Here is a 24,891-nt window from a genome sequence, read left to right as displayed (position 1 = left end):
CAGTTTAAATGAACCACTCATGACATAAAAAACAACGGTGTTTGTTTTCAGCCAATAAAACATTCAGAAAGATCTTAAGAGCATTACCTCTTCAGAGGAAAATTTTCTTTCTGAACTGTGTTGAAATACTTACAAATTATCTCATGTTTTGAAAGTATTTTTGATTCTAAAAAATTGCTGATGTGCACAGAGTGAGTTGCAACTATTGATGCTCACACAATATGAAGTTGAGTTGTGAACATTTCTCTGGATTAAAATCACTAGATTTGCAGTGCAACGAAGTGTTTCACAATTCACCTCGCCGAGCTATGATGGCCATGTTGCGAGGAGACGTTGAGGGCTCGAAGAGAGGAACAAGCTGTGAAGTTATCTGGCAACTCATCTCGTCCTTTGAAGCAAGTATTTCAGCTCGCTCCTTGACATATAACAGTCGATCTAACAAGATGTATGACTCAATCACTGGAGCCAAAACAGTTCTCAACGAATAGAATGGACCCACCAGATCCTGTCACACAAAAAGCTTCAGCTTCAACCGACCTCCCAAGAATCCAAGGTACCAAGGTCGTAAGGCAGAACGGATTCTAAAATTAAAGAGCTATTTGATTAACCAAAAGTATTATTGAATTAATGGAGTTAATTGACGGAAACAAATGTTTGGTGTATACCTGATGCGCTGCCACTTCTGACCAAATGCACCTGAACACAGAAGATGAAAGAGGGGGCAGGTCAAGTAGCTCCAGCACAGGTTTGGCATAGTCCTCAAATCTTGCGGCCTGCTGTTCCACAGCGAATTCAGCATTAATGGTCGAACTCGGATTAAGATCACCAACATTCTCCACCAGCTCGCAAGGGTCGGCTCCAAAATTAATCGAACAAGAGGTTTCTACATGCTCAAATCTGAGGGTGTTCCCGTCTTGAGCGGATCCAGGGAGCACGTCTAGCTTGGGGATGGTTGATAATGTAGATGTCCCAAGAGGATGATCTGAAGTCTCTGTGCGATTTTCACATTCCAGCATGGTCTCCCTAATGTTGCTCTGTATAGTTCCATTGCCCGAGTTGTCAGGTAAGGGTTCCATTGCTGCTTGTCGTGCTTTACGCCTACGTCGCGACTTGCCTACACGACCCACTGACGGCCTATTGTCTGCTGTCTCTGGATAATATCGGTCCAAAATCTGCTAGAAAACAAATTCAACGTGCCTTAAATATCGAACTTAATTATTCCAAGTCCCTGAAGAGCAGCTTTCAGCAGTTTCGTTAATGTACAAGTGTAGATAACAATGAGGTAAAAGTACTGAAGACACGTAAACATGTTTTCTAACTTCCCTAAGCTCCCCTCAAAAAGAATCAACTAAATGATGGAAACAGGCCGGGACCAACTTGTATTTGTGATCTCACCAACTGAAAAGCTGCACGAAAGGCATGCAGCTCAAAATTCTGGATAGCCCTTGTTGGATGGTGCTCCTTCCACCTGTCTGGACTCTGCGCAAATCAGACCACTTGTAAGGTTTATTTATACACACTGAACAGCATTACACACAGTGGCTTGAAACAAATCTGCAGAGCTAAGATCTTACTTCACACGCAAGCTCACGAGCACTTCTTCCCAACTCCAATCCTAAGTTGCTCACTCCTTCACTCATTGGAAATCCATAAAACTCTTTCTTGTCGTTACTGGATTCCTCAGTTAACAAGTGGTAGCAGCATGCCACGTTTATGACAGCAGTAACTTCCTTGCACTCAATAAAAGTCCTGTTACAAGCACGTAAAGTTAGAACACATTCTGCTTCAGCAGCGAAATCTACTGCTATCTCAACTGTACACGTAATAACCTAGGCACCATTTAAAAATAGAATGTTCCAAAATAAGAAATCAATAATCGTTTTAAGTGAGAGCATATTGAAAAAAACCGCTCTCCTCCGCACTCCAGTCCAACCTGCTTTTAATACTCTACGGAAGAGTCTATTCGAACTATGTAGGATTTGATTGAGCATTAAAATTAATCTTAGACATTGATCAACAATGTCATTCAGCAGCATCAACTCTTTATTTATTACGTATCAGCCTCAAAATGACCAGACTCGAAATGATCCGAAACACCAACCTCAGCATTGTTGCAGAGAGGTCCCCACAAGCATGCAAACCAGCTAACACTACACTGCAGTTCTTTGAGTCTGCAAAAGTATTTTCATCGTGGTCCGCAGGCCTCTCATTGGCGAAGACTTCTGACAACTTAGATTCCTCGAATGCTGGCAACAGAGAGGACAATGCTGCTGAAAATTCCCCTGTGCCCACTCGGCAAGTAACCGTTTGTGGAGCACGCACAGCTGAACAACCCAGACCGACTGCCGGTGAGACAGTAGCGCTATTACATCAAAACCATGCATTTCTTCGAGAACAATGTGCTACTGATGTTTACAAGCTGCAGACTTGTATCAGACTGTTGCGCATCCTTTCCATGATTTAATGCATAAATTTGAACGAAGGACAACCTGGCATATATCTCGTATACGAGTAGATCATAAACTTTGATAGGAACACGTAGAGAATCAACAGTATTCTTGACATCAACTGTTCTGCCAAAACTTCACGATCATGTTTTCATATGTACCTTGTTGTGACTTCCGTAAGCGCGTGTTGTAATATTTTTCAATGCGTTGTGCACGCTTATTTGTTACATCGGCATGATGAGCACATGCATCAACAGCGGTCACAGATAATCGATACTCAAATGCCAAGACAAGTGCAAGGTAACCCTGTTGCAATTATTAGTTCCACATTGCCCACAAACATTGATACAAGTCAATATTTCGAATACACAAAAAAAGTAAAAGAAAAGGTACAAGTACAAAATTACTTATATGAAGACCATCAAGACCGTCAGACAAGGAGAAGAAACAAGTGTAGCCCAGATTCTTTGTGTACACACCTGGCCAGCTCCAACATCGATCACATCTTTAGATCCACTCAGCTCTGCAGTTCCTGCGATAACCGCTGCCAGTATGCCAATCTGCACACTGGTCGCTACCGTTTTACGCCCCAACTCTTCTTCATAAAATAGAACATGGAATCTATGAAAGATCCCATAGATGTGCTTCACTAATAAAAATCGCACAAACGAAAATCGAAACAGAACAGGTAGAATCAATTTGAATACAAAAAATCAACAAAGACGGCTACCACCAAAACTAGGAAAAGTGCATGGTTCATTTTCAGAGTCCCCGGGTGTGTCAAAACGCTAACAGAGAAAAAATTGATATCCATCTTTCATAAAATTCCGTAAAGACTTCCTGCTGAATATTTGCACCCTACCTCGTGGCGTTTCTTGACACTCATCCCCTGAGCAAGAACACTGCCAATGGGAGCCTGCGGAGTCCCTGGAAAAGACTACATGAAAAACCCTTTAGCCAACCTTGAGGTTGCACACAAGGCCAACTCCAGCTAACAATTCGTTTCTACGCAGTGTACAACAAGAGCCAAAGTAGTAGTGCTAAACTGCTAGAGAGACTCACATCCTTGTAGTATCGAGATATCGAAGAGTTCTATTAGCATGATGGTTAAGAAGTAGAGTACCATGTTTGATGCAACATCGACTTGTCCGCGAGAAAGAGATAGTTGACCTGCTGTTCGCACGAATTCTTTCAAAGACTCAGGCCATCCTTCCTGCCATCCAACGAACGCCAAACATGTTAAAGAGCTGGAGCAATCGTTCATTTGAATATAAGAAAAGTTTAGTCAACAGCGTTGACGGATAGTAATGCCACCTCTGACCTGTACGATACCAGATGGCATCAGCAACCAACTCTCCGCAGACGCAAGCCTTAGGCAAGCAATCCATTCCTTGTCCACCTTTCCCCACAATTCTGCCTGCACGACCATACAATTCATGCGCACAAATGCATCAGAAACATGACGAAATCATGACGATAAATTGAACGTCACCAGGCTATAAAACAAAAATTAAAAGCACACACTCACTCACCCCCTCGCGATCATTATACAAAATAGCTGATGCCCGTCCAAACAAAACAATTGGTCTATCCGCAGATTTTTATCATCAATTAAATTTCGATGACATCTTTCATTCTAGGCTTCTTCATTAAAGACCAGATAAGTAAGAGCAACGGCACTCACTTTGAAAAAATCTACAACGTGCGACCGCCATAGCCATTCAAACCGTCTCAAGAACGTGGCAATCGCTGTCACGTGCAACTTCACGTCAGAAACATCTTGCGCAGCAGAGTACATTGAGACAACCATCCTGAGGTCGGCAGACACGAGCCTACGAAGGGCACCACGATTTCCTCCGATGCATTGCAACTTCGTGCTTCTAATCCTTCGTTCCACTCACCGCAACAACTTCGCAACACAATTTTGCGATGCGTCGTCGATCTAATGAAGCTCACTCATCGCTGGAACGCTTGTCTCGGTTCACTGGCATCACTCGTCAACCGAGCAGGAATTAGGGCTTAAGCTAAGCATCGCGACCGCGGATGGAGCTCGTCATCGCAGCCATGGAAACCGCAAACAGACGCCGAATTTGGCGAACAACAAGCGAGACGAGGACTTCTCACACGGGTACCGGGTTCCGATGTGGTCTTAGGTGCGTTTCAAGCAGAGGTCTGAACCCCGACTGCTGAGCCCAATTGTGAGTGTATAGAAAATAACTTTTTTCAATCTATTTTTTTTTTAAAAAAAATCGTATTCATGTAATATATTTTGAATGAATTTTCTTAAATTAATTTTATATTATTATTTCGAAATGAATAATTACCATAGATCTGAATAAGTAGAATTCAATAAAACTAAAAATCCTGTTTAATGCATCCATCAAAATTTACTTGGCAAGTGTAAAATACTTGATGTCATTATTTGTCACTACTATTGTTACAAGATATACCCTTCATTAGATGCAAAACTTTGAATTTCTTATGAATCATATTGATAGACATGGGAATTTAAAATTTGTAGTGAAGTGAGTTGCAACATCATGCTATACATAGATTTATATGTAAATATTGAAATTTGTATTGAGAAATGTTTTTTGATTTCTTCAAGAGCATCATGAACCCTTCTACGAAATTTTTAGTAACCCATTTTACTTATTTATTTTAATCATATGAAATGTCAGTGATTTTAATTACCAACTAACCGAAATTCACAAATAAAAATTTAAAACGTTCTTTCAAGAAATTTTTAAGTTTAGATCAAACACAGTAAAACAAGTTTATGAACGTGTACATAACTGAAGATTTTATGTATTCCATAATTTGAGATGAGTGTTTATATTTATATTCAAATACAAATCGAACTGTTCTTACAGATTTTTTCAAAAAGTTAAACATTCAATAAAATTATTCATGGTGTATAATTGTTTTTAAAAAGTTTAATAAAAACTTATGAGGAATTATCCATGAACCGAATGTGTTTCCATCTGACCATAATCTCAGTAAAATTTCATTGCTTTAAATACTACTATTCTACATAATAACAAACAAAATAATTTTCTTTAAATGTTACACTTCAATTCATATGTCTGTTTTTGACCTCGTGGTTGAAAGAGGCATTTTCAATAATAGAGGAAGTCAAAAGAAGGAAATATACCAATGCATATTGTTTTCAAAAAAACAAATGTAGTTAATTCTTTTTATTGGACCTAAATTGACATTCTTACTTCAAATTTGTTAATTTAAAATTATCAAAATACATAAACACATCAAATGGAGGAGGCATAGAAATCTGGTATTTTGCAATGAAATTCCAATATTGCTTCTCATAACATAAAAAGTTTAAGATTCATTGCATTTTTATTTTTATTATTAATTTTTTCTCATCTTCAAGAAAGATTGACTTTTGAAAAAAACCAAAAAAACCAAAAAAAAAAAATTGTTAAAAAAAAGTAATTATAATGAGTTGCTTCAGAGTTCGTTTTTTGACCCATTCCCCTGTGTTAACATTCTTTCACGTTATGGTTGATGTGAAGCTGTTGGATATTTTCAAGTCACGTTGTATTAATCAGTGCAGATTTATTTTGACAAACTTTACCTAGAGAGATTTTTAAGATTAAATTAATAAAAAAGAAACAATTGTCAGTGTCATATTAGATGAATATTGACAATATTCTAGCTGAAAAGATTTTTTTTTTAAATGTTGAAATATCATAAATTACCTAAAACTTAACAAACTGTGATACTATCATGACTGATAAGAAATTTGCAAAAACGTGTTTATATTGAAAAGTAATTCTAATGTGAAAGAAGATTTTATAATCTAATACGTGTATCTTAAAAAAATTATTGCAATTTGTTTGATACACCTGGAAAATCTTGCAAAGTTTTAAAGATTCGCAGTTACTATATTTATCCGTTTCAACAAAGAAAAAACATTGAAAAATTGTGGATATATACCAATAGAAATATTTATTCTTCACAAGCTGTAGAAATCTGACCTCGTGCAATGCGCTCACAGAACAGCTCCCTGTGCAGCAGGTCTAGAGTCCTCACCTAAGCGGAAAGTAATCAACTCAACAGTCTATCTGCATTGTGGGAGAGTGTGAGAACAGTAACGGAACAGTTTGAGGCGTCACCAACACTCACATGATCATAGAAAGAACAGGAAAAAAAAGAAGAGACACAAGATAAAAATAATTAAATGAATAAGTAAATAATGCAGATGTAATTGATCACTTGTATCATTTCCATGAGCTTTCAATGATATAATATAAAATAATAATAAAAACAACAAAATATAACTAAATAACAACAATAGAGGTTAATGATGGTGGGATATACTGCTTGACTAAACAGATGATTAGCCCGTTGAGAGGGCTTCGTCTGTTCAGGCAAGCACACATGGGTCAGTGAAGCCCTCTCAACGGCGAAGACAAGACTAGCTTCGAAAACTTTAATCTCTCTGACACAATGAGCAATCCCATCGAACCTTCACGTTCAACTCGGTCTTCACAGAGAAATCTAGCTAAAAATACATCCACATGTTTATAATCCCCTGGATTGGAGTCTATGTCCAAAATTATAACTACAAGAGAATGCACAAAAGAAACATTCCGCGGCATTATATCAAAGGAACCCGATCATAAGCATCAGGATTTCGTAACATCGACCCACGTCTCTGTAAACACCTTTCACCAGCACCCGCATGGCTTTTTCTGCATCCAGCAAGAACTCCTAAAAACAATTTCGCAGTCAACCAGTACTCCGGCAGTCTTATCTGTGTAGCAGGTCAAAACATATCATGAAATCCTAGGATTGAGCTGCATGAGCCAAGCCGAGGTTTAGGAATGTGAGCTGCAAGAACAGCCCCTGGTCATGTCCAGAAGCTCGAAGTCTTTCCGATTGCGTCCGCAACATAGGCTGAAAGCCTACCGCAGGTGTATTAATCCTGCAGTATTTATCCCCCGAACCATGGCCGTGGGAGGTTGGCGAGTATAGAATCTTCGTTGCCAGTGAACTTCAGGACCCTGCCGGAAACAAGCATAGAGATACGACAATGAGTGACCAGTATATTCTCCTGGGCACACGTCCTCCGAAAGACAACCGCAGGCAAGGTCAACTTTCTCTCCTCTTTGGGAAGCGACAACCACTACTTTGCAGAATAATTGCTTGCTACAGTCTTTCACGTCCATCGAAGTATCTCACTCTCTTCCGCTCACGACTCCTCTGCGATCCGTCTCTCAGAGAATTGTGTGCGCACTAACGAAGAATCAGATCACCAACAACAAGTAAACTCAGCCAAATGCAGATCCAGTTCAGGTTCACCTTCTATCGACTGGAAAACGACACTATATTGATGTCTGATACCCGCTAGCCGAACCTTGTATTGAAAGAATACCCTGTTGAGCCAGGTCTTTCAATAGGACACTCCACGTGGAAGATTACAGTCAAATGTCCTTTTGTGGCCTGTTACTCGAAAACTTCGAGAACGTTCTCGTGATGATTCCGGAGTCAGGAGCTCGAATTGGGCCCTTACTTTTCACTTTTTTCAACGCATGCTTTTACTTTTGAAATTGGGGTTCCACTTTTTTGGCTCTGACATGGTGTTTCATTCTTTCTTGTACTAAACATCTTCACGCCATTTTTCACTTTGCAAAATAACTGGGTTAGATTATTCATATTAGCAATATACATATTCTTACTAACATTTTGGTAAGATTATGTGGATTGGTTATGTGGAAATAGCATGACAATATTATAAATCAAACATAGAACAAAACCACTAATATTATTCTCTCAAATTATTATTTTTTATCATTTTCATAATATTGAATCTCCGAACATTTGAAGCCAATAGAATCACACGATTTATTTTAGAATTACAAAGATTTATGTTCATTTAATTTAGTCACCTAGTGGCTCTTCAGACTGTAACAGTGAGCATGGGGGCTTGTGATTCTTCATGAGGACTTTGTCTACCAAAACTTTGAAAACAATCGCTTATATACATATGGGTTAAAAATTATATATATATATATATATATATATATATATATGTACATACATACATATAATGTCTTTCTTTTTTTATTGTGTTAATCTTAAATAAATCTATGTATTAGTGTAACATTTTGTTTATTACACTTTTTTAATAAAAAAAATTCTACAATTTGATAAACATATCTTTTAAAGTTACTTTGGACATTTTCTAAGATCAACCGAATTAAAAATCAATCAATCAATCAATAAAAATAATCTAACAATTTGCCAAGATAGATAATGTTTCTATCTATTATAGAATTCAAGTCTAGAATCGATTTTTGACATATTCACATTCATAATGTGGTTCTATAATCTGCAGATATATATATATATATATATATATATACTTGTAATAGAAATAAACATACTTAATATATATATATATATAATTTATTAATTATCAACTTATCTGTTACAATTTATTTTATCAATTAACCAAAAAATATATATTATGGTTACAAATTAATTTAATATATATATATATATATATATATATATATATATTATAACTTGGAATAGTTTGATATAAATCTAAAATAACTTCTTAATTCTAAAGATTTCTCTATAATTTCTTCCTTTACCAAAGTAGTTGTTTATTTATAGTCTTTTAAAATTTGATCTGAAATTCACAAATATCTTTTTGGCACTTATTAAATCTACAAATAACAAAATGTAATTACTACTAGTGTTCTTTGAATACATCATCTCTTGCCTTGTATTTTTTAAATCTTATATTAGATATTGTGGTGACTTATTTTTTTGTATGTCTAAAAATTTAATTATTAATCCCTGATGTTATCAATTGCAATAACAAGATAATAATATCTTTATGTAATGTGTCAAATCTTAGTATTTATTACAACCACTAATAAAAAGATTGATGTTGGTTTCTTTTGCATCCTACTTAAAAAAACATTGATTTTTTTTTTTAAAGTCTCTAATTAAGTAACATTGGTTTGAAAAGAATGAAATTCAAGTAATTCAACTTTTTCATTTTTTTTTTTTTTTTTTTTTTTTTTTAAGAGTAAATTGTAGACAACAATTAGACTTGTTTTCCTTCTATTACATTAAACATATAATAAATGCTATGAAGAAACACCTCATACTTAAGAGAGAAGGTAAGAAGGTACAATTTTTAAATATATTTATTGGTTAAAATTAGGAAATTTTCTATAATTGGTTTAATATTTGAAATAAAGAAGCAATTAAAAAGCCCTAAGAGGAAAAAGACAAGATAGAAGGCATATTTCTCAACATGGCATAAATAGAGTTGTGTTTTTTTTTAAAAAAATTGAACACATCTCAAAGACATGGTTTTTAGAAAAACATTGAGAATTTGTGTTGAACAAAAGTTTACAATAATTATTTATAAATACATATATGGGATAAAGATTTTATACATATTTTTAATATTTCTCTTCTTTTATTGTGTTAATCTTAAAGAAATCTATGTATTAGTGTAATATTCTGTTTATTATTCTTCTTCTTATTTTTTAAAATTCTACAAGTTGATAAACATATCTTTTAATGTTACTTTGGATATTTTCTAAGATCAATCAAATTATTATTATTATTATTATTATTTTAAAAAAAATACTAATCTAAAAATTTGTGAAGATAGATAATATTTCTATCTATTATAGAATTTAACTCTAGAATTGATTTTCAACATATGCACATTCATAATGTGGTTCTATAATCTGCATATATGTATTAGAGAATGATAAAGTGCCCCAAATTTTTACTAATGCAATCCACTCTATCTTAAGCATTATTGCACCCTTGGAGCTCCCATCCATGTTCTCAGCCATTCTCCATTCCCAAATGTTGCTAGAAATAGAGGCAAAGGATTGGAAATGTCAGGAATAAGGGTGATAGCTGAGAAGAGGAGAATGGCTAGGAATGGGACATATAGATTTATTTAGTAAAAATTTGGGTTGCTTTATCATTCTCCTATATATATAATTTATTATTGTCCAAAAAAGAATAAAATTCAAGTCTAGTTTTTTTTTTAAGAAAGTATGCCAAATAAAGCAAATTATAGACAACAATTGGACTTCTTATTCTTCTATTACATTAAACAAATAATAAATGCTACAATGAAACAACTCATACTTAGGGGACAATGTAATAGGGTACAATTTTTAAATATATTGATTGATTAAAATTAATAACCTCTCTATAATTGGTTTTACATTTCAAATAAAGAAGAAGTTCAAAAGCCCTAAAAGAAAAGACAAGATATAAGGTATATTTTTCAACATGGTATAACTAGAGTTGTGTTTTAAAAAAATTGTTGAACGCATCTCAAAGACATAGTTTTTAAAAAAAATTAAGAATTTGTGTCAAAAAAAAGTTTACAAAAATTATATATATAATTCTTAGGTTTTTTAGAATAAAGATAAAAACTAAAATAGTTTAACTTTTATTTATATTTATATATCTATCTATATATATTTTTTAATTATTTGATTTACATTATGGCTTCATCTTACTTTGTACAATATCCAAAAACTATTTTTTCTAAAAAAACAAAAAGGGCATTTTTTAACTAAATAGAGGACCTTATTATATTTGAACGATAGTCTTTCAAAGTATACATCTACTTATTATAAAGTGCCCTCTACTTGAATGTTAATAATGTATTGCCTTTCTTAATATTGCCTACAAGTATTGAATAAAATCTATATCTAAACAATCAAATATCTACTTCAAATGTCAATATTTTAATCATAAAAAACACAAAAAAAATTGAAGTACACAAGACGATCTGCATCATGAGCTACATCTTCGTCGGCCGATGCAGGAAAAGGCGTTGCACATCAATTTGTTACCCAGTCTAATTCCAGCGCCACTGGTGCCTTGGATGCAACAACAACAGATCCATTGGGAAGTCGAATGGTTTACTCGGCGACGAGTTGGGTGCAATCACAACGAAGAGAAGGCACGAGGCTGACACAAGATCATTCTCTCGGGGTGCAGGTATTATCCACGTCTCTATGCAGACAGACGGACAGACAGACCCACAAGTCTGCACTGGTTTCGGCATGCGTCCTTTGCTGTTGTTGTTATGTCCTTGGTTCTCAAGAGAGTCTTTTTATCTAGTTGATGCCGCACCCTATCCACTGTGGATGCTCTCCAATAATAGTTCCTTCCTTGCAAGGGTGGTGGACCCTTTAGCTTGACCCAAAATTAGAAGTGCGCTTTAAATAGCATTTGGGGTCGAGCTCATCTGCTCTTCTGTTTCTTATCCCTGATCGCACATTTTGTGCAATCCATGAAGCACGTCAGTTTTTCTGGCGCTCTGATGTCTTGGACAGCTTGTTGAAAGAGAAAGCGGAAAATCCTGATTTCCGTGTTCTTTGCGTGATGTGGCCGTGAAGAATCCAGATTTTGGTTTGTGTATGATCGTGGGAGACTCTTAGTATTGGGTGCTTGTGCTTGAACATCTGAGCCAGACGAGGGCAGTATGGTTGAAGTTTAACATACACACAATAGCAACACAGAATGTGACTACTATTGCAACTATGCAACGGCATTCGAAACACTTTACAGTTCCGCCTTCAAGATGCGGTATAACAAACTACTCATCTTTACGCTAACGGGATCACTCACAGTAAAAGATTAGTCGCTCTACTTTGTACATTCACCTATGCACTGCTGCTGGTTATGAATTACCTTCATGTGTAGTAAGTCGAATGAACGTATTCATCCAAGAGGTATCTATGTGTGAAGATGGGACTGCGCTTGAACGGCCCAAGTTTTTCCTAGCCATCAATTGTCAAAGTTTGCACTAATCGTGAATTAGTCCAACGTTGGAATACCACAGCAGAAACAGTGTGTGCCTTTCTTATGATTTCGAAGGGAACGTGCCAGATTCGAAACGTTTTACCAGTACTCTAATCTACTTAGCTGCGATCGCTGCTGCCATTTCAATCGCGCAACACAAGTGACTACGTAGTTAGGCAGTATTGTACGACCGATCTCATGTCGATGTGGGCAAGTTTATGATGTTTTTCAAGAGTTGATGGCAACAGGTGACCATTGCTCATGTGTGATGAGTCTAGGTCAGGATGGAATAGCAAAAATTGCACCTCTCGAGTTTCTTATTCCTGGTCATACAACAGACCGAAAGCATGGACCCGGGAGATTGCAGCGGACTACGACAATCCAGGATACAATATTTAAGAAGGTGGACATACAGTGAGAAATGAAACGAGACGCAGTCAGAGGGATAGACTCCGCTGCTTCTTTCCAGTCACTCCAATCAAACTCTAGGGGAGGTTTCGTAACAGGCCCTCTCTTCGTTCGTGGGTCCCTCCATGGTCGGGTCCCACATGCAATCCGCCAATCTGTCGCGTAGCCGCTGTTTGCAGTAACGGTCCAAGTTGTGGACATCACGTCTGCACCACCAAGCGCAGCCTGTGGGTTTCGATGTCTATGCTCATCTCAGGACCATCGACGCTGGGGTATCGTTCTTCCTGGTACCACCACACCTCAAACGTTTCTTCCTCCTATTCGTCTTCGTCTTCGTCTTCGTCTTCTTCATGGCTCAGATCAAATTCTTTACCGACGCCGCAACTGCAATGGTAAACCTACGTGATTCGTCCCCCCCCCCCCCCCCCATAGACTCACCCTTGAAGCATGAAGAATCATCCAAGACAATTGCGGGGGAATTTGTGAATTGGGTGGGCCACACGGGCGGCTGACATATGATCTGCGTCCTGACTGCGAATCTGGTGGCGTCGCAGCTTCTCATAGAGGATGATGCCCACTGTGCATCCGAAGCTTCGATGCCACAATCACCCCGAAGCCCAACAGCATGAGAGGCCCTCCCTCACTGCTTTTCTACGGCGCGGATTAGTTACTACCAAGGAACTAATCCAAGTAACTAGCCTACGTCCTAGTCCAGGTATTGATCCGGGTGCTGATTCGCGTGTCGATACTTGTCCTACTGTGGGATAATGTCCACCCATTGGATTATAGCAGTACACATTATGGTTTATGATCCTATTATATGTTTGTCTTCACTTTAGGTTTCTGTACATTAGAAGAATTGGATTATTGAGTTTAAAGTGCCAAAGTAGTCATGAATATACAAACTTGTCTTATGCTCATGGAAAATGATGTGCATGTTGTTATAAATAAAGCACATGATTAAAATGATATTGTATGAGTAATCAAATGCCCAACATAACAGGAAAGATATTTGATCTGACATAATTTTCTACAAACCTATATTATATGTATTTATGTATGTCTGTCTATTTGTATGTGTATGTATATACATTTTTTTTAAAGAGCAAATTTAGGGAGTTGATAAAACATTGCAATGTTGTTCAAGCCACACTCCTTTGCCATCCCATGATTGATTTTGTCCATCTCCCGTAAACAGTCCCATGTCCTTGTTGCCATCCCTCATTCAATGTTTTAATTTTTGTCTCTATACCATGTCCCCATTTTCGTCCCCATACCATGTCCTTATACCATGTCCCCATTCTTATCCTTGTATCATGTCTCCATTTTTTATCCTCGTACCATGTCCCCTTCATCTCCCCCTTGCATCCGTTCCCAACTTAAGACAAGTCTTGCTTCGCACTCTCTCCCTCAAACCTCTACAAGGAGATGACTTAATCGATTTTGCACAAGTATTTTCTTTTGCTAAAAGTTTGGAACCATTGAATGTATTAGTATGGACTGCATTTACAAATTTTGAAGATTTTTGTCCTCATCTGTGATTGGGCCTTTAATCTATTCCAATGCTTGAACAATGATAGAAGAGGACCTAAGCAGTCTTATATGGAGATTCTTGTCACAACATGGCCTTTGCCTGCATTACTTGGACATTGGAGTTGGCTCATTACAGTAGTTTGATGCCCCAGGAGAAATGCTTGAAAAGAACGAGCTAGACCTAAATGCTATCAAATAAGAATCCTTGTACAACTTCCATATGCTCTTGTTGAATTCGTGTACAACTTCCATAAGGTTATGATCCAAAATCCAGAAGCATAAGGAGAAGAAGTGTGAATTGTGCACAACATCTACAATATTGTAGCAGTGATAGAAGAAGAGGTGTGAAGTGTCTACAATGTTGGGGCACTGATAGAATAAAGAATCAAATGAATAATAAAATCAAGGTCCTTTCTACACTGGGAATGTGAGCATGTACATTGTTCACTAAACCTGGTCATCAATGGTTTCATGGAAGAACACTGATAAATCAATTGCCAATGATTTGGGGAGAGGGGAGTATTCATTTGATTCCTTTTATGAATTAGATAAGACCACATGAGCAATGACCATTACTTTTGCATGCAGTTAAGTCTGCTCCCACACTTTGTGTACAACATCCTTTTCTTTTATGGTTCTAATTCTCTTGTGCTACCAATTTCAAATGATTATTTCAACACTCATACAAAAATAGTTTCAAATCGTTTAAACAATAATATATTGTTCTATGTTGGGTTACAAATAAGCAATGTGTAAACATGGGATTTTGGCCTTCAATTATATGCAAGATTCTAAGTTTTATTTCTGTTGTTCTTATCTGCAATTATGTTCAACTTTCTTAAGAAATTCAATAATTAAACATACAACAAAGACTGGGTTCTTGAAAAATAAAGGTCACTTGACACATCACAATTAGACACTACAATTCACTTTTGATTTTGTTTTTAAAGAAATCTAAGAACTAGAACATAAATAGTAATGAATCTTAAGTTTTGTTCATGAACTCATGGACTACCAATAGCTGAATGTTATTAAAATTTGTGTCCAATAAAGTACAATTAAAACTATTCCAGTCAAAGTAATAACATTTATTTTTTTGTATGAATGGTTGGTAGCAAAACTGTATGTAGGAAACTATTTTTAAAGATACATACATACATACATACATACATATGTAGGTGTGTGTGTGACCGTGTTTTATGCATTTACATAAGGTGAAAGGTACATATGTTTTTTGAATAGAAAATAATCTAAGTATTGTATTCATACGCTCTAACATTATTACCAATCCTTGGTCGCATATAGATCTACAATGTGTCAACAAAAAATCACAAGGGAAGTATAGCTTTATGACAGCAATCTAACAATACACAGATAAGCTCAAGTGAAACGGCTAAGTATAAAATTTTAATATCTCTCTCTCTCTCTCTCTCTCTCTCTCTATATATATATATATATATATATATATTGTTTTGAGTGCACACAACAGATTATGCAAGATAAACTTAAAGGTACAGTAAAAGGTACAATAAGAAAGTTTAGAATTGGTAAAGTAAAAAAATCAGAAATAATTTATATTGGAGAATAATGCATTGATGTTTTTTAAACAATTACAAAAAGATGGATACAGTGACGATGAAAAGCTGGTCATGTGTCATGCGCAAGGGAGGCAATTTATAAATTTTATGTAAATAAAAAAAAGGGGAAAGCAAAAAGAAAAATATCCATTTGAGAAAGAATCTAATCCTATCTTTTAACTTAGAAGTTTATACTACATCCTCAATGGTGATGTTTTCAGCATCTAATTCACATTGATTACATAGAAACGCTTTCAAGAGTACTGCATTTCAATATGGCTTCATGGATAAAACCCCAATTTACGAAAATAAATAAATAAAAAAAAATTATATAATGGTCGATTTAAAAAAAATCTTGTCAAATTAAAATAATTTTCTTTATTAAGTAGAAATATAGTTTAAAATATTTTCGATTTTAATGTGGATTAAAAGCTTCAAGAATGTGAACCTCTATTAATGAGTAATACATGATTTTTTTTCTGGGAGATTGCATAATGTTTACACACACACATATATATATATATATATAAAAGAACAATATTGTGTATAATGTTATTTTTTCCATTTTTCATGGAAAAAATAACTTTATAACTTATCACTGTGTCATGTGAATTTCTCAACTAGAAATTCCTTTTGAATCAATCCGAATTAAAGAATGCTCTATTTTGGAACAAACAAGAGCAAACAACAACGAATTCATCCAATACCAAAGCCACACCATACATCCAACGAACGAATGGCGAACGGATGTGGCGAGGAGGAAGATGAATGAATGCGTGGATGAAGACATGAGATGAATGAAGGATGCTGAGAAGTCGCAGGGAGTGACAGAGAACGGGGTCAGGTGGTCGTGGTTAGGGCATGATCGAGTAGGTAGGTTGGTAGGCAGGTACCGAGCCAATCTTTGCCGCCCCATCAGCGATGCGTCAGCACCGCGAATAATAATGCGCCGCGTGGCAAGGCATTACGACGGGCTTTGCGATCCACGTCAGTGATGTTGTCACCCCGCCCGTTTTTTACCATGTGCCCCACTCTGGCCTGGCATCCTCGGTCAGCCCACTCGAAACGGTCAGCCTCCAAAACCCGAGCTCACACGCACACACACGAAGAGAGAAAGAGTTAGGGGGGTATCGATATGCTGACCGGGGGTTCCGAACGGGCAGGCAGGTAGGGTCAGGAAGGGCGGAGTGCTTGGAGTCAACGGGGATGCGTTTGACTGAGGATGGGGATGGATGGGTGGGGTTTGTGGCCTCCTTCCTCCGTTGCTTGCTCCTTTCTCCTCCCTCCTCCTCGTCTTGGGGGCTCCGGCCGATTTTCATTCTCCGACAGGGTGGGGGGCGAGGGCCATTCTACTTTCTACTGTCCGATCGGACGTGGATGTTGATTGCTTGCGATTTTGTGGCGTCATTCGCGTGTGTGACGAGAGAGCGAGTGACGAGTGACGAGTGACGACGAAGGGGTGCGAGAGAGAGAGAGAGAGAGAGAGAGAGCGAGAAAGCGGGAGTGAGTGAGTGAGGGGGAGTGAGCTCGATCAAGCTTTAGAACGCTACCTTGAGGGGCCTCGCGGGTCATTTTGGTTTTGTCGGTTTCGTTGGAGTGAGGGCGAGCTTGAGAGGAGGCGTTGGCCTCTGTCGCAGCTCCGCCTTCGTTGCGGGATTGCGTCGTGTATGCTCTGGCGGGCCTGATAGTTGCATTGACGAGTGTCGGGTTGGATTATTATATTTTCCGTTTTTTTTTTTCCCCCCTTCCCCTTCCTTCTGTTTGTCTCTTTTTTTTTTTTTTTTTTTTTTTTTTTTTTAATCCTGTTTGTTTGGGTTATTAGGAGTAAAGGGTTTGTTGCACATAGGGGTGTGACGTGTGTGTGAGGTGTGAGATTTAAAGTGTTTGGAAGTGGAGGAAAGAGAGAGAGAGAGAGGGGAGAGAAGACGACGCAGTAGAAAGCGGCTACTGGGTTAGGGAGGAGAAAGTGTGATGGTGACAGAGCAGGCGATGAGTTTGGGTGTGTGTTGGAGGTTTTTGATGTGACGGCGGAGGACTTTTGAGCTTGGGCTGAGCTGGCCGTTTCGTTCCCGGAGGCGAAGTGAGTGAAAAAAATTGGGAGGTTGTATTAGTGTTGTAAAAATTACACTGTCTAATGGGAAATGTCATCCGCAACCTCATAGAAATTTTTTCAGGAGCGATTTGTGGATGTCGGTTTTTCTTTCATGCTTTGATCACAGGAGCCTTTGTTAGTTTGGAACGATGTTGAATTTGGTTGTGTCTTCCTTGGCAGATTCTTTGCCAGCTCTGTGGCTGTGAAGAGATCCAGCTTAAGATTTTGCGCGCTTCAATAGAACGCAACTTGTGTTGCGATAGGAATTTAGAAACGGAGTGAAATGGGGGACAATAGTCCAAGAACGGATACATCAACCGATGTCGAAGTTGATGCTAAGGTATACGACTCTGGGAGCAGAGTAGCCAGATAGCCTCTTAATCAATTTAAAGCATCCATTTCCGCATTCTGGATAGTCTATAACCAGTTTTTCATATGCAAGCTCACACACTGTGAGAGTAGCGTCGTGGGAGCATTTTTGAGCTTATCTGCGGTGTTCTGCAAGAATACTTTTTAACAGTTTCATGACCTTCTGGCAGTTGGATGATGGGCACCAACAGGTCACAGGAGGCTCCATTACTTCTGATCACGAAGCGGGAACTAAGAATGGTGACTCAAAAGTGCGTGTTAGAGGCTAACAGTCGAGTGTTTAACGTCAGTTTAGTGATGTTTCGAGACATGACTTTTTCTAAACACAATTTGTTCCCCACTTCGGTGATTAGAATTCTCGAAAAAAAATTGTTCAAATTATCGTTTAAGGATAGTTTTCCGAAGCTCATCTGCTTAAGTTGGAACTCTCCTTTGGTACAGGCTCTCAGGCGTCTAGCGCAAAATCGTGAAGCAGCCAGAAAAAGCAGACTCAGGAAAAAGGTAAGTGGCCTTCCGATTGGTCTAAAGCCGATGGACAAGTGTACTTCCGATTAAATTGGTGGTTGCACATCCGACGTATTTACAAATTTGAAGCGCATCGGGAGTAATAAATGCTGGTATTTATTTCAGGCCTATGTACAGCAGCTGGAATCCAGTCGTATAAAGTTGAATCAGCTGGAGCAAGAGTTACAAAGAGCTCGACAACAGGTTTTTCCCTTCATATTATATTTGTTTTCGGCGAGTTGGATTTTTGAAGTAATTCCCTTTCATATATCTCCTTAAAGAATGCATTTTTCTCCTATTCTAAGAATGCATTCCTAAGCATGTCCTACACTACGAGATTATATCACAATTTAAAGACACAGTTTTTATTGATGATGAAATCCTGGAGCCTTATTTTATTTTATCTATCTTTTATTTTAAGGTTTTTAAAAACAAACTATAAATCCGTTTTTTCTTTGGCTTGTTTGTTTGTTTGTTTCATTTCGTTTTGTTTTTTTTTGGCTCTCCTTCCCTTTCTCTCTTCCTTCTTTCTTAGAAGATTTGTACGCCTCCCGAACTAAAAGTCACCCGTGCATTTAAGCTGATTGGTGTTCTGTCACAATCAAAGGATGGAACACTTCGAAGTGTAGATTTATCAGTCTTCTTTACATAACCTTTTAGCGTCCCAGTAGCCATAGCAAGCCATTTAATTCTGGCAAAGCTTGAGTTTACAGTACCTTGGTTCTGCAATACTTCAAACTCATGGCTCGCGCACTGTTGTGAAGTATTTACATTCCATGTGTCTCATGTCGTGTCTCATCTATCAGGAATTGGCGCGTGATTTATTGTTTACCTGTTGGAATTTGGGCGGTTTTGGTTTAGTACACAGGAAAAGTCTCGGATTTTGAGCAAAGCATTGCCTTTTCGTTGTCAAGAATCTGAGTACGTTTGATTTTTGTCTTTCTTAGCAGGGTTTATATTTGGGATCTGGCTCTTACAGCGGCGATCAAATTGCCCATTCTGGTGGTGGAATTGGGGGCGCGAACGCAAGTAACTCGGGTATGTCGACGCTCATGATTTCTCGATGTGCTCAACGATCCTGAGGAGGGATTGGGAAATTGTACGTTCTGTTCGTGTGCCTATCAGTTAGTGAATGCTGCAATCTAAATGTCCCTGGTCAACTCAAGTGTTGCGCTTAATTTTGCAAAGTATTCAGAAGTTTCATAGCTGATCTGAGTTGCGAGTTTGCTTTTCTGACAGAATTCTGTTATTATCTCCATATATTAGCCTTGATCCATTAGGCTATTATTCTTCCTCTCTTACCGGGAGGTTTGTGATTTGTGAAGGGTGAGCTGGGTTCCTGATTTGTGAAGAGTGAGCTGGGTTAGCAGGTGCTGTAGCGTTTGACTTGGAGTACGCAAGGTGGATGGAAGAGCAGCAACGACAGATGAGTGAGCTCCGTGCCGCTTTGCAGGCTCATGCTGCTGATACTGAACTGCGAGGACTTGTGGACGGGGGCATGGCACACTATGAGGAGATTTTCCGACTCAAGGCTGTTGCTGCAAAAGCTGATGTATTCCATGTTGTCTCCGGCATGTGGAAAACTCCTGCTGAGCGATGCTTCATTTGGATGGGTGGCTTTCGACCCTCTGAGTTACTGAAGGTGCTTAATCTACGAATGCTGGTGACCTACGTTTGAACCTAGGCAGCTGGATTGAAGTTCTGATTACAGTATTTTACCTCCAGGTAGCAGGTTATTTAGTTATTGAATTAATTGATCTCAAGTTTGTTCGTGCTAACTCGGTGCGAGGTATTTTTCTGTCATTGATGCAGATATTACTGCCACAAATAGAACCTTTGACAGAGCAGCAAACGATGAGCATCTGCACTCTGCAGCAAACTTCTCACGCGGCCGAAGAGAACCTTTCTTCAGCGATGGAGTCACTTCAGCAGACACTTGCCGATACCCTTTCTGCTGGTTCTTTTGGCTCATCATCAAATGTAGCTAATTACATGACACAGATGGCTGTGGCCATGAGTGAACTTGCGGCGCTTGAAACTTTCGTGCTTGAGGTATGCCTTGTTGCAAAGTTAGGTGCCGGGTCATTCTTTTGTACTGTCCTGTGCACATTAACAGTAGGGATACTTTGCTTCACCCGTACTAGCTCTAGAGCATGCTTTTAGTACTTTTGAACTTTGTCTATTAGTAATGTGGGACTCGACGGTTTGTTGTGGCGGTTTCGACAGGCTGACAGTCTTCGAAAACAGACGTTACAGCAAATGCACCGGATATTAACCACTCGCCAAGCTGCCAGAGGTCTTCTTGCAATGGGCGACTATTTTGCCCGTCTTCGTGCTCTGAGCTCTCTGTGGTCAGCCCGGCCTCGTGGATGAGACCTCTGTTATTGTACCAGGCTGTAAAGAAGTCCTTGGCGCAGATGTAACTGCCACAGCAGTGAACAATCCTGATAAGCTACCCAGCTCTGATTGCACGAAAAGATGAAGGGTTGTGAGGGTGGACGTTTATTGCTGCAAGGCCCATGCGTGTTTCGGATACGCGTATGACTTCTACTTGGTTGCACCATTGGCAACGGACCATTCGAGGTGAAGGAAGCGGAAGAGAGAGTCATGATATATGTCTTCATCCGACTGGTGTGGGCACGAAACGGATGTCATCAAATGATTGGTCTATCATCAAATGTTTGATTGGATTATCATCAGAATTCGGGTCTACTGTTCCATCTGTGGTGTGAATTTGACAACTCAAGCTGAGTTTGCATTGGTTCTGTTCCGCATCTGACTGGTCACTGCAGGCGCACTGGGGGTTAACTACATGTACTTCCGGGTTCTTGGAAGTAATTGTGCACTATAGTATTCGTGCACGCTAGTTCTCATGCACTCAAAGTGCACATTCTGCAGACACAGTTGTGTGATCATGAAATCTCACTCAAGTTTTGAGTGTACAAATTGCCTCTTGGAAGCAGGTTTGAAGTGCCCAAATTCTATTAACAGAAAAGATACATTATCAAACGCTGGACCACTTCGACAATTTATCACCTCTTGTAGTAATATTAATAATCTGCTGCGGCCCGTAGCGCTTGAACTTATTCCGAATGGGGTCGTCAGCAAATTGCTGATGACTCTCTTTTCACATTTGTTGCCTTCTTCTACGCTTGACAGCCCTATTGATCATGTACAGTACCCCTTCTGAATCGAGTTTCTCATGTATCCAACGTGTAGTCTGTGTCTGCGATTCTGTGGGAACCTAGGTGCGAGGAAGTTTCTAATTGGTCGATCCTCCAACCTCGGTTATAACGTTGTTCACAAGAGATGAAAGGCCTTCAGGTCTGTACAGAGACCCCTCGTGTTTTTTCCATTAGTGCTCACTGAATCGCATCTCGTGGCGAAGAAGGGCTAGCAATTCACGTCAATCACGTGCCATCCGAAGAGATCCAGTTCGACTCCTGTCGAGTCTGTTCATCCTGATGCCCCCTCGTCGTCGTTACTGGTTAGGATTGCATAGTTGTCTTGCGACAAACAAAGCTGTGAGTTGCGCAATTGTGGTGAGGAGATGTCCAATTTTCACATGTTTTGGTTGTAGTCCGCGCATCTTTCGTTCGCAGCTAACAAACTTCGGCAATACGGTTAGAATCTCAGACATTTTAAGAAGATCGAAGCAACACGAAGGTTTCGCTTAGGAATTCGCAACAAAGCCCATAGGCGCTACACGATGCAGACGGCATTGCTGAAATCCTGTGTGCAGGGCAGACTTTGCAGCCCTAATTTTTCATCATCGTTGGGAGCGCAGTTTCGGCATGGTGCTGGATCCCTTGTTGCGCAACAGCTGCCCCTGCGACGCTCTGTCGGGGGTGAGGCCATTACTGCTGCCGCAGCGGAGCTTTCCTCCTCAGCTTCTTTGTTTTCTGGGTTGTCTGTCCGCAGTGGGCTGCTTGCGTCGAAAGTGCAACCAAAAGCTCATGTTGGCGGGTCTAGGGTGCGAGCGAGCGGCGCATACAGCAAGGATGCTTTCGTTAATGAAAGAGAGGCGAGCACGCTGGCGCAGGTGAGGATTTTGTTGAACTTTTGTGTGTGTGGATACGCTCCTTGCACAACTTTGAAAAGCTTGGAGCGATTCTCTCTGTGGGGTTGTGTTTCTGCTGCATTTGGTATTACACGGAGTGCTGTTGACAAAACAATACAGTAGCCTATGAAGCTTGTGTAACTTGAACATTAGGAATATGAACACATCAACGAGTTTTTACACCCTTACATTTCAAAGCACGGAAAAGCATTGTGTGACTACATACATCCGCTTCTTATTTCAATCTTACTTAGCCCACGCTGAGTTACTGTAGAGAAATTCTGACAATTTATGGGTTTTGTCCACCGATTCATAGCATCAAGTTTGCCAGTGATTTTGTAGGTCTCCAAGCGTTTGGAACGGACGGCGGGCTACTTCAAGAGGCTAGGGCAGCTGGGATTCTGGGGGCAGCTAGTCTGCACTGTCGTATCTGCTGTAATTCTTGCATTCTCTGTCGTCATCACTGGTCAAGCCACGGCTCCAGTCTCAACCTACCTCACTGCAGGTGGCATCGCCGCAGCATTTTTATCTGTGTTCTGGTCGTTCGGATACATTCGGCTATCTCAGCGACTACGAAACGCAGTTGATAATCCCACTAAGGTACCTTAGAGCAAGTTATGCTTATGTTTCACCCCCTTGATTATTGCTCCCTCCTGTAAGACCTTGCGCAGCTCTAACGTTGTTATGTCATCGTTAACAGGCACCCCCGCGGGCAGAAGTGGTCAAGAATTTGAAGAACGGAATTGTTATCAATTTGCTTGGTCTGGGATCGTCACTGTTGGGCCTGCAAGCGACTGTGGGAGTCCTAGTTGCAAAAGCTCTTACTTCCTCTAGTGCTCCATATCTACAAGGATCAACTCAAGGCTTTAGTCCAGTTCTTGCCCTTGATGTCTTTCTTGTACAAGTAAGTAAGAGCGTATAAAAATCTTTTTATTGGATTTGAAGTTTCAAACATGGATATTATGCCCTTGGCTTCTTGTATTCTAATATGTCCATTCGTATCCATGTTTCATTTCGTTTTGTGGATCTGATGTGCTGTCGTGTTTGGATTTGAATAGGCTTCCGGCAATGCGCTGTTGTCGCACTTTTTGGGGCTAGTGTTTGCTTTGGAACTTCTCCGGTCAATTACTCTTGCTCAACCACCCTCAGAGAATGCGGTTCCCAAGGCAGCTTGATGGGTCTACAGATGAGGAGCATGCATTGAATTCAACTGCCCATTGTGCAGTCACGTGTAATTTTTACAAATTTTAAAGCTGCACCGACAATTTAATGCACGAAGCTTTCATAAGCAACTCAGTGGATTCCTGGCCCTTTCATGCTTCACTTCATGTAGCAACAACTTCAGATTTGTTAGAATGCGCTTAGTTCATGTCAACCACTTGTTTTAGTCTCTTCCCTTATGTCTGTTTACTTCTATTATGTTATGTACAAAATGATTTTTTTGTGTATCTTTTGTCCTGCTTCCTTTCTGCATGTAGTGACAAGATTTGACCGCGCCTTGCAATTTCAATGCCGTATTTGTACAAACTATGGGTATTTGAACTTGAGATGAACTTCCACACCTACTGCTAATTGCCATTTGTTGCACTCTCATACCAGTTCATGTGTTTTCTCATCAGAATTTTTGCTTTCTTTCACAAGCAATACATAATGTTCTGTTGCATAGTTTCAGGGATTCTCCCACAGGATAGTTTCCTCTGCAGGTATACCGACTGCAAGAGAATTTTTTTATTTGTAATTGATAACATGTCTGTTACAAATAAGTCTCAATTCTTCTACTGTGGATAAATTAATTCATAGTTGATAATGTGAGAATTGCATGTACTGCATTTATGGAGTTTTTGACTATTATGTACTTGGACTTGAATCAATAATCATTATAATGTTATTTAAAACTATAATTAAAAACACTGTTTTTCTAAAATGATGTGTTGTATTATCTAACAAGCATACGAAAGTTAATTAAATGGTAAGAACATTAGTGAATTGTGTAAGTTGTTCTAGAAGTGATTCTTAAAAAAATTAGGAAATGAGAGATATTAAGACATTACCAGGTTTCTTAAAAAACAA

The 24,891-nt window shown here is 38.9% G+C and overlaps 3 protein-coding genes across 12 annotated transcripts; 2 read left to right on the top strand and 1 right to left on the bottom strand.

The window, feature by feature from the left end:
- Positions 1–74: 74 nt before the first annotated feature.
- LOC112281012 (uncharacterized) lies at positions 75–6,748 on the bottom strand. Of its 7 annotated transcripts, XM_090251452.1 has the most exons (12): positions 6,446–6,748; positions 4,132–4,431; positions 3,769–3,864; positions 3,571–3,660; positions 3,310–3,384; positions 2,927–3,007; positions 2,609–2,753; positions 2,102–2,324; positions 1,575–1,749; positions 1,378–1,479; positions 666–1,172; positions 75–505 (listed from the first exon to the last, which is right to left on the bottom strand). In XM_090251452.1, exons 2-12 carry the CDS (start codon positions 4,255–4,257, stop codon positions 287–289), a joined length of 1,839 nt encoding a protein of 612 aa, XP_090107578.1. In that variant the 5' UTR covers positions 4,258–4,431; positions 6,446–6,748; the 3' UTR covers positions 75–286. The 7 variants fall into 7 exon arrangements, with proteins under 7 accessions (XP_090107578.1, XP_073391112.1, XP_090107588.1 ...); XM_073535011.2 differs by lacking the exon at positions 6,446–6,748 and having other exon boundaries at positions 2,927–3,096; positions 3,310–3,374; positions 4,132–4,530; XM_090251462.1 differs by lacking the exon at positions 6,446–6,748 and having other exon boundaries at positions 1,396–1,479; positions 2,927–3,096; positions 3,310–3,374; positions 4,132–4,530.
- Positions 6,749–17,384: 10,636 nt separating this feature from the next.
- Positions 17,385–21,968, top strand: LOC112284288 (transcription factor TGA6). 4 transcript variants are annotated; one of them, XM_024523979.3, is made up of 9 exons: positions 17,385–17,876; positions 18,069–18,228; positions 18,428–18,508; positions 18,699–18,758; positions 18,888–18,965; positions 19,709–19,799; positions 20,132–20,403; positions 20,574–20,813; positions 20,988–21,968. In XM_024523979.3, the coding sequence occupies exons 2-9, from the start codon at positions 18,172–18,174 to the stop codon at positions 21,132–21,134; spliced, it is 1,026 nt and encodes a 341-aa protein (XP_024379747.1). In that variant the 5' UTR covers positions 17,385–17,876; positions 18,069–18,171; the 3' UTR covers positions 21,135–21,968. The 4 variants fall into 4 exon arrangements, with proteins under 4 accessions (XP_024379747.1, XP_090107557.1, XP_024379762.1 ...); XM_090251431.1 differs by having other exon boundaries at positions 17,393–17,876; positions 18,449–18,508; positions 19,712–19,799; XM_024523994.3 differs by having other exon boundaries at positions 17,444–17,876; positions 18,449–18,508.
- On the top strand, positions 21,966–24,269 carry LOC112284304 (protein TIC 21, chloroplastic). Its single transcript, XM_024524007.3, has 4 exons — positions 21,966–22,803; positions 23,164–23,421; positions 23,522–23,725; positions 23,880–24,269. The coding sequence occupies exons 1-4, from the start codon at positions 22,471–22,473 to the stop codon at positions 23,994–23,996; spliced, it is 912 nt and encodes a 303-aa protein (XP_024379775.1). The 5' UTR covers positions 21,966–22,470; the 3' UTR covers positions 23,997–24,269.
- Positions 24,270–24,891: the final 622 nt, after the last annotated feature.

This window comes from Physcomitrium patens, chromosome 1 (assembly GCF_059467195.1).
Source record: "Physcomitrium patens ecotype Gransden chromosome 1, ASM5946719v1, whole genome shotgun sequence".
Taxonomy (NCBI): Eukaryota; Viridiplantae; Streptophyta; class Bryopsida; order Funariales; family Funariaceae; genus Physcomitrium; species Physcomitrium patens.
This window is presented reverse-complemented; position numbering and strand designations above follow the sequence as displayed.